The sequence below is a fragment of the Schistocerca gregaria genome, chromosome 2 (genome assembly GCF_023897955.1).
Source record: "Schistocerca gregaria isolate iqSchGreg1 chromosome 2, iqSchGreg1.2, whole genome shotgun sequence".
Taxonomy (NCBI): Eukaryota; Metazoa; Arthropoda; class Insecta; order Orthoptera; family Acrididae; genus Schistocerca; species Schistocerca gregaria.
In genome coordinates, this window is record NC_064921.1 from 794392044 (window position 1) to 794404211 (window position 12168).

Below are 12168 nucleotides of genomic sequence, written 5' to 3' on the forward strand. Positions count from 1 at the left end.
GTGTGTCGGACTGGTAGTGATTCGGGACATTTGCCTTTCGCGGGAAAGTTCTCTACCTACTCAGGTACCCAAGCACGATTCACGACCCGTCCCCAACAGATCCCGAGTTCAAGCCTCGGCTCGGCACACAGTTTTAATCTGCCAGGAAGTTTCAAGAAGCTGTGACTTTCTGGCTGTCGTCTCAAAAAGTTCTGTGAGAGTCAGTGTAGTAAATGTAAACTAAAGATGGAGAGGGGGAGGAAAGGTACGAAATCACTGCTGTCAGCTGCATCAGGACATTTCGCGAAATCAGTAGTCACGACTGAAAACTTGTACTAGAACAGGATTCAAACGCGGGATCTCCTGCTTACTAGGCAGGTGCGTTAACCACAGCTGCATCCAGGAGAACACTATCTCAACTGCGCGCATTATCTCAGCACGCCTCCCGGCCGCCCCACGCTCCCACCGAGCGCCACCTATCCGCTGACCATGTCCATTTCTTCCATGTTCGCTTTCAGATCCCCACAGGAGGTCGGACGTATTTGTGCATGAGCCCAGTTAGGCCAATCAAATTATATGAACATGTCCAAAAGAACAGCACCACACGTCCATATAGTCATTGTAGCGCCTGCTCCACTATCTACTTCCCATGTGACTGGATACGGATAGCCCACTGATCAAGTGTTCAGTACCCCTGTGTAAGAGATCCACGAGCGAGTTACGACTGGTGCTGCTGCCGCCGCCGACAGTACCTGTGTAGCGACGCAGGGTCGCCGGCCAGACCAAGCGGAGTCCCCGAGCGCGGCGACGTACTGCGCCCTGCGCTCCATCTGGCGCTGGGCCTCGCGCAGCTCCACGTCCACGTGGCTCAGCGTGTCCCGGAAGCGGCTCAGCAGCGCCTCCTTGGCGTCTAGCGCGGCCGCGGGCACCGCCTCCGTCTCCGGCCGGCCCCTCACCTCCAGCCAGAGGCGGTTGGCGTGGCGCAGCAGCGCGCTGCGGAAGATGCCGTGTTGGCGCTGCACCTCCTCCAGTACCTCGCGCGCCGTCGAGTACGGCGTGATCGGCCGCCGACCCACTGACGGCTGCCGGCATAAAGGAAGAAACGCTCTAGTTATTGGAATAGTCTACGTACGTGTGCTGTGCAAATGCCATATGCAAGGCGCAAAAAGTAAAGTGTGTGAAATCTTATGGGACTCAACTGCTAAGATTATCAGTCCCTAAGCTTACACATTACTAAACTTAAATTATCCTAAGGACACACACACACACACACACACACACACACACACACACACACACACACACACACGGACTAACTTCCGACACACACACACACACACGGACTAACTTCCGCCGGGACCAACCGCACAATCCATGACTGCAGCGCCTAAGACCTCTCGCCTAATTCCGCGCGGCGAAAGGTGCACAAAGCCACTATGACGTCTGATTAAGAGTGCACAAAGATTTCCACTCTTCGCCATAAAGAAACAGTCTGTGCACGTGTTGTCTACTTAAGGGACACAGTGTTAGTTTGACAGCATTGGAACGCTTATTGACAAGATAGGCAGAACGATTAGGCAATATTCCTTCAGAATTAATACAGTTATTAGGTGATGCGGCTAACAAAATATCGTTCTCTTCAGTGTATAGTGTGGATCCACATATTCCTGAAGACAGCAAGTACAGGAAGATGATCAGTAGACCGTGCATCCAAGTTATGACCACAATGACATACAAAAGGATGGAACACTAAATTTAAATTGATTGAGAGGGATTATGGGACGAAACTACGATGTCTTCAGTCCGGCGATACCGAAGTTAGTCACGGGAGGGTAGTAAAATTATAAAATAATGAAGATTAAACACTCATTGAAAGGTACAGAAGTTGAGACCAAATCTAAAAACTAGAAAAAAGGGGGCAGTCTTTCCATGGGGTGCTAGACCTAGAACACTGGGGAAGAGGTCCCAGCCACAACCGTCCTGCCCCTGCGCGAATACTAAAGTAGAACGTTATACCTGGAAATAAGCACGTCCACGGAGGAAACCGAGGACTAGCTCAACCATCCTCGAACCGCCTGCTAATATTAAATTTAAGCAATCGGGAAACTATACTTAGCACAAAGGGTGAAATGAAGGGCACAAAATGTGGGCTACCACCAGTCTCGCCCCACAGCCACATCGTTGTGGTGGGTCGTTACATAGGACACAATGGGTGAGCCTGGTATGACCAATGCATAGATGGCATGAAACAGTGGACTCCTGCCTAGAGAAGTGGAAGAAAGATCGTCAAACTGCAGTAGACTCTTTCGTTGAGCGGAGTTTATTAAAATGAGCAGTAGCACACCAGATGTCATTCAATTTTTGGGCAAAGAGAGATCGGACGTAGATCCGCAAATTCACAGATGGATTCATAAAAGGAAATTGGGGTAAGTATTTGCTTCTCTAGCCGAACTGTCAGCTAGTTCATTCCCTGGGATGCCCAAATGACTTGCCACCCAGAGAAAGGATACATAACAGAAAGCATAGCCAAGGGCAGAGAAATAGTAGAGACTGAAGGGTGACGAGAAGAGCATCGGTCGATAGCCTGCAGGCTGCTCATGGACTCGGAACAAATTTAAACACACTGTAGGGAAGCCTGAGAAACAAAAACGAGGGCTGTGAATGGCTAAAAGCTCTGCTGTAAACACACTGCATGATCCCAGTAATAAATTATGTTCTAAGCCAGTAGGAGACATGAAAGTGTATACCACCTTATCGATTGTCTTAGAACCATTAGTGTAAAAGATGGTAGCACACTGGAAACCTACAAGGATGGCACATACAAGACACCAGAAAACCCATAGGGGCGCCAGAGATCTTAGGACCCTGGAAGGGTCTTTGATGCAAGAGGGGTAAGGGAGGAAAGAGACAGGATGCAAGCAAGTGCATGGAGAGATCATAACAGAGGGAGTGAGACATGCCAACCGGCAATCCCACCATGGGCAGGTGTCAGAAAGGAGACATCACTCGTTGGGAGAGAGCACAGGGTTCACCGGACGCTCAAGGAATTGACAAATGGTGACTGCGTGAGAAACCAGGAGTTTGCTTCGCCCTGCACCCCCAAGATGTTTGGGCCAGTGGGTCGAGAGCATTAAGCTTCCACATCCATGTAGTATTTACGTGGCGAATATGGAGCAGCCATGACAGCTTGTTATCAAAATAAAGGCTCAAGAAACGGAACTGTACTACAACATCGAGGAGCTGTTCGCTTAAAAGTTCTGGATCGGAGTGTACTGTGGGTCGACGACAAAAATTCTTAACTCGTGTTTTGGAGGGAGAAAACGAAGTCCTCTGAGGCGGCCCACGCAGAGGCTTATCAGATGGAGCCTTAGAGTGGTCCTGGACGACGACTGTAACGTACTTGGTCCACCATGGCACTGGTCAACGACGGGGGGGGGGGGGGGGGGGGGACATGTGGATAGGGTGACACAGCAGTGCCCGCAGGATGAAGAATAGTGGCTGGGACGCCTTTCCCGACTGCATCAATGGAATAGAAATGGAGATGTGCACAACAGACATACAGGAACGGCCAAACTTTCAGGAAACGTTCCTCACACACAAATAAAGAAAAGATGTTATGTGGACATGTGTCCGGAAACAATTTCCATGTTAGAGCTCATTTTAGTTTCGTCAGTATGTACTTTACTTCCTCGATTCACTGCCAGTTGGCCCAGTTGAAGGAAGGTAAGGTTGACTTCGGTGCTTGTGCTGACATGCTATTCATTGCTCTACAGTACTAGCATCAAGTACATCAGTACGTAGCATCAACAGGTTAGTGTTCATCACAAATGTGGTTTTGCAGTCAATGCAATGTTTACAAATGTGGAGTTGGCAGACGCCCATTTGATGTATGGATTAGCACGGCGCAATAGCTGTGGCGCGGTACGTTTGTATCTAGACAAATTTCCAGAACGAAGGTGACCCGACAGGAAGACGTTCGAAGCAATTGATCGGCGTCTTAGGGAGCACGGAACATTCCAGCCTATGACACGCGACTGGGGAAGACCTAGAACGATAAGGACACCTGCAATGGACGAGGCAATTCTTCGTGCAGTTGACGATAACCCTACTGTCAGCGTCACAGAAGTTGGTGCTGTACAAGGTAACATAGACCACGCCACTGTATGGAGAGTGCTACGGGAGAACCAGTTGTTTCCGTACTGTGTACAGCGTGTGCAGGCACTATTAGCAGCTGATTGGCCTCCACGGGTACACGTCTGCGAATGGTTTGTGGGACGGCGTATGGAATTTATTGTTATTGAAATGTTCCTATGATTTATTTAGTGCTGTTTGCCGTTCTCAGCACTGGCGCTTTAACTACAATATTGGCAACGAGAAAGTGATTAGCAAAACGAAGCCTGTAATTAGAATTCCTAGTGCCCACTTCAAATGAGAAATACACTTACAGCTACAGCTTATATCTCTGAGGAATTAGGAGATTGTCTGGGATTCATAATCAAAACCTATTCTTTCTAAAATGTTCACTATATTCTGAAAGGCACAAACCAAAAAGAATCCACACAATCCAACTATCAGAGCAGTTCAGAGTCTAATATGCTGATGGAACTATAAACGTTCAAATTAAATGTCCAAGTGAATGCTCGCCATAATTTGATGATAATGTTTATCAAATGCCACGCTAAATAATGGTAGAAAGTCTGTCCCGCGGCGGCACGTGAAAATACGACATACGCAAACTGAAGATAGATCATTAAAGTCATCCCAGAATTAACACTTCACTCGAAAAAGATTTCATGGTTATGGGTATCCCGAGTAACTTATTACGGCATCCGAGGCTGTTTATAGCAATGACACCGACGCGACGCTACTCCCGGCACAGATGGTGCGCTAATCAGCGTCTGGAGAGAACTGGGGGGCCTCCTTTCCTCGCGCAGCGTTCTTATATATAAAGCCGCGGTGCGGACGGCTAAGGGAACGCCTATTAAATTCGCTGTCCCGACTATCCGCTGGGCTAGTAATGCACCACTTTAAGTTATTAAATAAATCATTGCTTCCATTGCCGATGGCCAATGAAGCTCTCAGTTTAAATGTGCAATCAGCACACAGGTAAGTAGTCATAATAAAAGTCTGGCGTGACTAAGTCCAATATTTTGGGCGAGAGAATTACACTACACGCAGTAGACAAGCTCTGAACTTGCCCTTTGGAGATACGCTATTGCTACAGCTTTATAGTTCTGTTGAAACTTCTCACATCTTTATGATTGTAGCGTATCTCCCTTCTACTTAAATTTAAACATCCTAGCCTTATTTATTCGCCTACTTTATCTTGCTTCCTTAATTTTTAAGACAAAAAGCAGAATATCATAAATTTCAACTAAAATTTTAATTTATGAGATCCAGAATACTGTTTCTACTAAATTATGCAAAAGGAATCTAAATATAAATTTTTAAGTTTCTAGCTCTTTTCTGTTGCTTCAATGATTTTTACATAAAAACGACCAAATTTCGAAAGTGGTTAAAATTATTGAACTGATATTTAAGACAATGATATAGCATTACTCCTGACATGCTAGCAATGTTTCAGGTTATCTACTTGATTTCTAAAGTATTGCGCAACATTTATGACGTCAGAGCTACTTACAGCTGACTGGCTGGCACACAATGAAAGACTGATGTAAATTTTATACGGCGTGAGTAGGCTGCTTCCCTACAGGTTCATCAAACAATGTTCAATCCTCATTTCAGTGCAAATTTTCTCTTTACGGATGAGGCTTCATTCCAACGTGATCAAATTGTAAATTTTCACAATCAACATGTGTGGGCTGACGAGAATCCGCACGCAATTGTGCAATCACGTCTTCAACACAGATTTTCTGTGAACGTTTGGGCAGGCATTGTTGGTGATGTCTTGATTGGGTCCCATGTTCTTCCACCTACGCTAAATGGAGTACGTTATGATTTCATACGGGATACTCTACCTGTGCTGCTAGAACATGTGCCTTTACAAGTACGACACAACGTGTTGTTCATGCACGATGGAGCTCCTGCACATTTCAGTCTAAGTGTTCGTACGTTTCTCAACAACAGATTCGGTGACCGAGGGATTGGTAGAGGCGGACCAATTCCATGGCCTCCACGCTCTCCTGACCTCAACCCTCTTGACTTTCATTTATGGGGGCATTTGAAAGCTCTTGTCTACGAAACCCCGGTACCAAATGTAGAGATTCTTCGTGCTAGTATTGTGGATGGCTGTGATACAATACGCCATTCTCCAGGGCTGCATCAGCTCATCAGGGATTCCATGCGACGGAGGGTGGATGCATGTATCCTCGCTAACGGAAGACATTTTTTTCCTGTAACAATGTGTTTGAAGTCACGCTGGTACGTTCTGTTGCTGTGTGTTTCCATTCCACGATTAATGTGATTTGAAGAGAAATAAGAAAATGAGCTCTAACATGGAAAGTAAGCGTTTCCAGACACATGCCCACATAACATGTTTTCTTTCTTTGAGTGTGAGGAATGTTTCCTGAAAGTGTGGCCGTACTTTTGGTAACACCCTGTAGAAGGGCTAATTGGCCCTGCAGAATGCCCATCGTAGGGGCTGTCTGCCTGGCAGCAACAGGAGAATAATCACCAAAAGTGGTCACTGTCACAGAGTTCATCATGGGCTGATAAATGTAGGGAACCCACGAGAGCAGAGTAGGAGATCGTGATACCGACAGCAGTGAGGATGCCGTAAGTGGCACTGAAGTGAGAAGGGGAACCATAATTGAGGAGACACTAACCAAGGTCTATAATAAGTTGGTGAAATAGGAGACCCTACTCGAAGTGACACTCCCTCACACTGGGTGGTGGGGGTTGAAGTCCCCAAGGAGGAGAAACGGCAGTTGCTGGATTAAAGCAGACTGTGCAAAATAATTAAGTTACCGACCTAGAGGGAGGTAGACATTGCAAATGGTGATTGCCAGACTCATTTGCACTAACCACTATTGCTCCCAGGTTGGTATATAGAGGAATCCAGTCACTGATAACGTCAGAGTAAATTAACGTGCAGGCCCCACCTTCGGGCCGGCACATTTCCGTCATAATGCCCGATAACCACAAAATGTTGGAGAGTGGGCATCACTGAAATGTGTTTTTGAACACAGAGGAGGAGACAAGTTGCCTTTCTGTAGGTGACGACAGTATCTGTTGCAATTCCACACGATGATCGTGGGGTGAGAGTCAAAGTTAGATGGTTCTGAGCACTATTGGACTTCTGAGGTCATCAGTCCCCTAGACTTAGAACTACTTAGAACTACTTAAATCTTACTAACGTAATGACATCAGAAACATCCATGCCCGAGGCAGGATTCGAACCTGCGACCATAGCAGTCTCGCGGTTCCAGACTAGCGACTAGATCTTCACGGCCACTCTGGCCGGCGCTCCAAGTTCGACATAAAGAAGCCAAGAAGGATCGTGTCACTGTCAGTAACTGTCACCACCGATGATGGGGTGACAGTCATAAATACGATGTCAGATGCAGGTTGCAAGGAGGGGAGATCTCTGGTGATCTTATCTTCGTATTACTACTTAGGTGGATGGGGACAGGATTGAGTGCAGGCGTCTTCAATATCTGGAAGTGAAAGAGTGGTGACTTTGGGGCACACAGATGGTGTCTCGTGGCCGATCGGTGGTAGGATTCATCTGGAATCCGAGATGTCAGGGACAGGGGTGCTGGGGAGTGAGTGATCATCAGCATGTGCCGAAGAAGGGGGGGGGGGGGGGGGCACTTCTTTGACTGGGAAGGGCAAGCGGCTCCAGGATGGGAGGTGGTGGGAAATGCTGGGGAAGGGAGATGGGGTAAGTTTCTAGGCCAGGCAATCTGGTGAGCGAGGGCATGGGCTGTCAGAAAAAGTGACACACACACACACACACACACACACACACACACACACACACACACACACACACACACACACACACACACAGGTGCTTCCCTCATGGAGATGGAGTGAGTGTCCAGTCACTACACAGAGGGTCCACTGTAGAGTGGGGAGACATGCCAAAAACGCAATCACCAAAAGCATGACATAGGTGAAGGGACATACGGCTTATATGGCTTCATGTCACATCTGTAGCACATAACCTAGACTCTCTGGGAGGGTACCTCTTTGGAGCCAGAATGAAGGAACCAGTATCTGCGCCGTTGTCTTTGTGACTTCTGCACATGTCTGACAAAACGAACACAACGCCATACCACTCCATAATAGCCTTGAGTTCATCAGTTTGCAGGCTGAAAAATCACTCCCTGGACCATATTCAGAGATCGATGAGGAGTAAGACACACTGGGAGATTGCCAAGACGATCACAGGCACGGAGAGCTGCGGATTGGGTGGCAAAAGAAGCTTTGATGAACAGGGAGCCCGGCCACATCTTAGACCCTGCTTCACCAAACTTCTCGATATTTTCCACAGAAAAATGGCTTTCTGGCGATGAATACGTTCCCATCTGTCAAGGTACAGACGAGGCAGCGGAGAAAGTATTTCATCCAAAGATGACAGATGGTGTAGCCAAGGAAGAGAAGGTTGCCAAGTTATATAAAGCAGCTTTCAATGAATCTTCATTCGAAGACAGCTGTTTGAGAATGTCAAGATTTTTGCAGCTTAATGCGCTTCATGCGCCAAGCATCCGTCCTGATGGCACCCACTCTGACCAGGAGCATGCGACATGGGTGCCACCCAGCCACAGAAAGGCCCATATGGCACGGTTGCCACTAGGAGGAGTTCCGACGCTCCAAGGAGACAAGTAACCATTCCTTGGTGTAAATGGGGAGGGAACAGCTCAGTTATCAGTTGTGTGATCCCTATGGTGACAGGGGGCTCAATCATGGGTACGTAACAGCTCCACCAAATGGACTGGCTACAAGTGCTGGTGACCTAGCAGGGTGGAAGGACGGCTACAGCAGCGAAGGGAGAGGGGAAGGAAGGAGAGGGGGGGGGGCGAGGAATCCAAACCGTAGATGCTAGGAATGGCGTTCATCCCACATGGCTCACACTAAGAACAGAAAATTCCGAAGGGAAGGTCAAACCTCAAGCGGGGATCTAAACGCCAAAAAGGATGAAAGAGTAGGCAGAAGGAACAAATTTGCTAACAATACAGGAAACCAGGTGGATAGGCAGGTCCACATAAATCAGGACACCGAGAGGTGAAGTAGGGGCCAACGGGAAAGGAGCGAAGGCAGGGAGGGATGACAGAATGAAGGAAATGCAGCCAGGGAAGGACGAATTGGCCGCAATAACGCGGGGTCACGTGTGGGCCACGCATCAACTCACGAAAGAACCATGAGCCACCTGGGGGAAATAAATTGTATTGGATGACGATTCATTTGGTTTTAGGGAAGGTAGGGCAGCTCTGACGTTGCACTTAGTAATGAAGGAAAGGTTTAAGAACAATCAAAACACCTTCACACCATTTCTCGACGTAGAAAAGGCGTTCCGCAACGGAAAATGGTGAAATATTTGAAACATGCGGAAGAAATAGGTATGAATTGTAGAGAGGGACAGGTAGTCGTAATAAACAGTTTGCGACGAGCAACGATGAGAATGAAAGCGCAAGACAGAAGCTCCAACTTTAAATGGTTTAGTGCAATGATACCGATTCTCCTACCTACTGTTTTCAGTCTAAGAACTAGTGAAACAAATAGAGATCTGATAATGGGATTAAAATTCACTGAAAGGTTATCATTGAAAACATTTGCGGATTATATTACTACATTCTATCACAGTAAGGGAGAATTGCAAGATCTGTTTAATGGATTTATTCTATTCAGCACAGAGTATGGGATTTATGGTGAACTAAAAAGATTGAAGTACTGAGAATCAACTGAAATGAGGTTAATGGCAGATCTATCAATATCGAACGATATAGCACACTAAGGGAGAAATTCTGTCACCTTGGAACGACATCAGCACTTTACGGACGAAAAAAAGGCTGATGTGGCAAGCAGCCTAGCACAGAAATAGTATTCCTCGCAAAGAAACGTCTTCTCGTATCAAACATAGCCCTTACTCTGTTTAGTTAGTTTTGGGGTTTGAAGGGGCTAAACATCGAGGTCATCAGTCCCCAGTTCCAAACAGACATATTTGTAAAAGCCCCATACAGTAGAAATGTAACCTCTGCACCCAGAGGGAGGAAACACCAAGGGGTACAGAGCTAAAATGAACACCACAGGAACACAAAATAGAGGATATTTGAAAGGAGCAGAGCAAATAGGTGACTAGAGTTGAATAGACTACAGCGGTTGATGGATCAGGTAAAAGGTCAACCACTCAACTACAAACGAAGAACCTCCAGCTGTAAAGAGTTGATAGAGGTACCAACACAACTTGTTAGCATAAAAGACACTATTTTGGTATCCACGTCACAAAAGTCGCTGGAGTGGGTGTAGCCTGATAAATCGTGCGAGAGCGCCCACACTAGAGTGAAAGCCCAGCCGCACGGATAAAACGTAAAATTGAGTCAGCTATAGAGGCATCGTCACTGAGAATTAAAGTGCAGCTGGTAAAGTAAAGGACTGCCGCAAGGGGGCAGTCTATCAGAAGATGGACCACTGTCAGCCCTGCACCACAGCGACATTTCGGCGGGTTCTCACGGCGAAGGAGATAGCTGTGGGTCAACCGCGTATGTCCAATTCGGAAACGGCAGAGAACAACTGAGTCCCTATGCGTGCCCCTCCAGGATGAGTTCCATTCGGCCGTGGACGACTTTACCATGCGGAGCTTATTTGGCGTGTTCAAAACAGACCATTCAGAGCTCCAGACATCGCGGACCTTGCTATGTAGGCCTGACGGGAGGTCTCTTTCCACGAGACCAAGCTCCAGAGGTGGCGAAGTGGTGGCCTGCTTGGCCAACCGATCGACACATTCGTCTCCTGTAATGCCGATGTGCCCCAGGGGTCCACAAAAACGTCGCTGAACGACCACACTCGGCGAGGACAAAAAACAGCCTTACTCTCAAAGAAATTTCTGAGAATGTGTACTTAATCTGTGTAAAAACTGGAAAATAGATTCATGCCATTTGAACAAATGTCTGTCACTATTAATCATCTCTGCTGTTGAGATACGTTGCCACAAAATGCTGGAAATAATTTTTGGGTGTAAATGCTTCACCAAATCTGCCTTTATTGATAGAAGAGGGGCTGCGAGTGAATTACTTTGGGAAGATGAGTGTGCTCACTTTCTCCCTTAGGATTTCCTACTAGTGTGTTCTGTCAGACCATTTTCTATGTTGGAAAAAATAGAGTTGAAATGTCCTGTCAAGAGAGACTGCTTACCATCTTAAAGATTTGAAGAGCCATAAATGTTCATCAAGACAAATCTTTAAACCACATTGTTCATTTGTCGAAACTCATTTACCGAAGAAACTATTTCAGATATACGTTAGTCGTTATAAGTGTAGACACGACCGGCCAGGAACATGTGGGAGCCGCTAGTCTAAACTGCGGCAGCTGGCGCACTTACCGGTTTTATAGCAGAAACGGCAGAGCTTTCAGTTCCGTCGCCGTCTCCACTGCCATTGCGATTGCCGTTGCCGTTGCCGTTGCCGGTGCCGTTGCCCTGTCCACTGTGGGTGCCCTCCGTGACGTCAGCCACAGCAGGTGCCTCCGCCGCTCGTACTCTGAGCCCCACTCCAGCCGCTACGCTGTCTGCAGGGCTGTCAGGGGCAGAGGCCGGCACGGACGGGCGCGCAGCCCGCACCACTTGCAGCAGGGTCGACATCACGCCACGGACTGAAACACAGGTGAGAACTTACTAAACCAAGATGTAACCAGAGGACCTTGTTGACAGGCCGTAGTTGGACTACGCTCAGTGCATGGACATCAAAAAATTCTGAAAACGCTAAAATAAAGTTTGAAGGTTGTAAGCACTATTACATACAGAACAGTTCCACGTAACGTTGTCACTCTTAAGTGAGCACGTCGCACGTCAATCTTTTATCATGCTATCGGTGCTTTGATTCTCATTAGAGGCAATTTAACATTTATTTGAATTCAATGTATCTTTCCTAATTGGAATGGTAATAAAATATTCATGTGATTCCTAAATCTCTAATTAAAATATCATCCTCTATTTTAATTGCTAATTGCATGGGACAGCGAATATTAATAATAATAAATTTTAGTAATGTATGCTGTAAGCAAGGAAAA

The 12168-nt window shown here is 46.9% G+C and overlaps 1 protein-coding gene across 1 annotated transcript in view; it reads right to left on the reverse strand.

The window, feature by feature from the left end:
* LOC126335065 (mucin-4-like) overlaps positions 1-12168 on the reverse strand; it is a 40211-nt gene that overhangs the window by 4002 nt on the left and 24041 nt on the right. Inside the window, exons 4-5 of the mRNA XM_049997947.1 lie at positions 11483-11751; positions 732-1061 (exon numbers count right to left, since the gene is read on the reverse strand). Of these exons, the coding sequence (XP_049853904.1) occupies positions 732-1061; positions 11483-11751 (599 nt within the window). The remainder of the gene's footprint in view (positions 1-731; positions 1062-11482; positions 11752-12168) is intronic.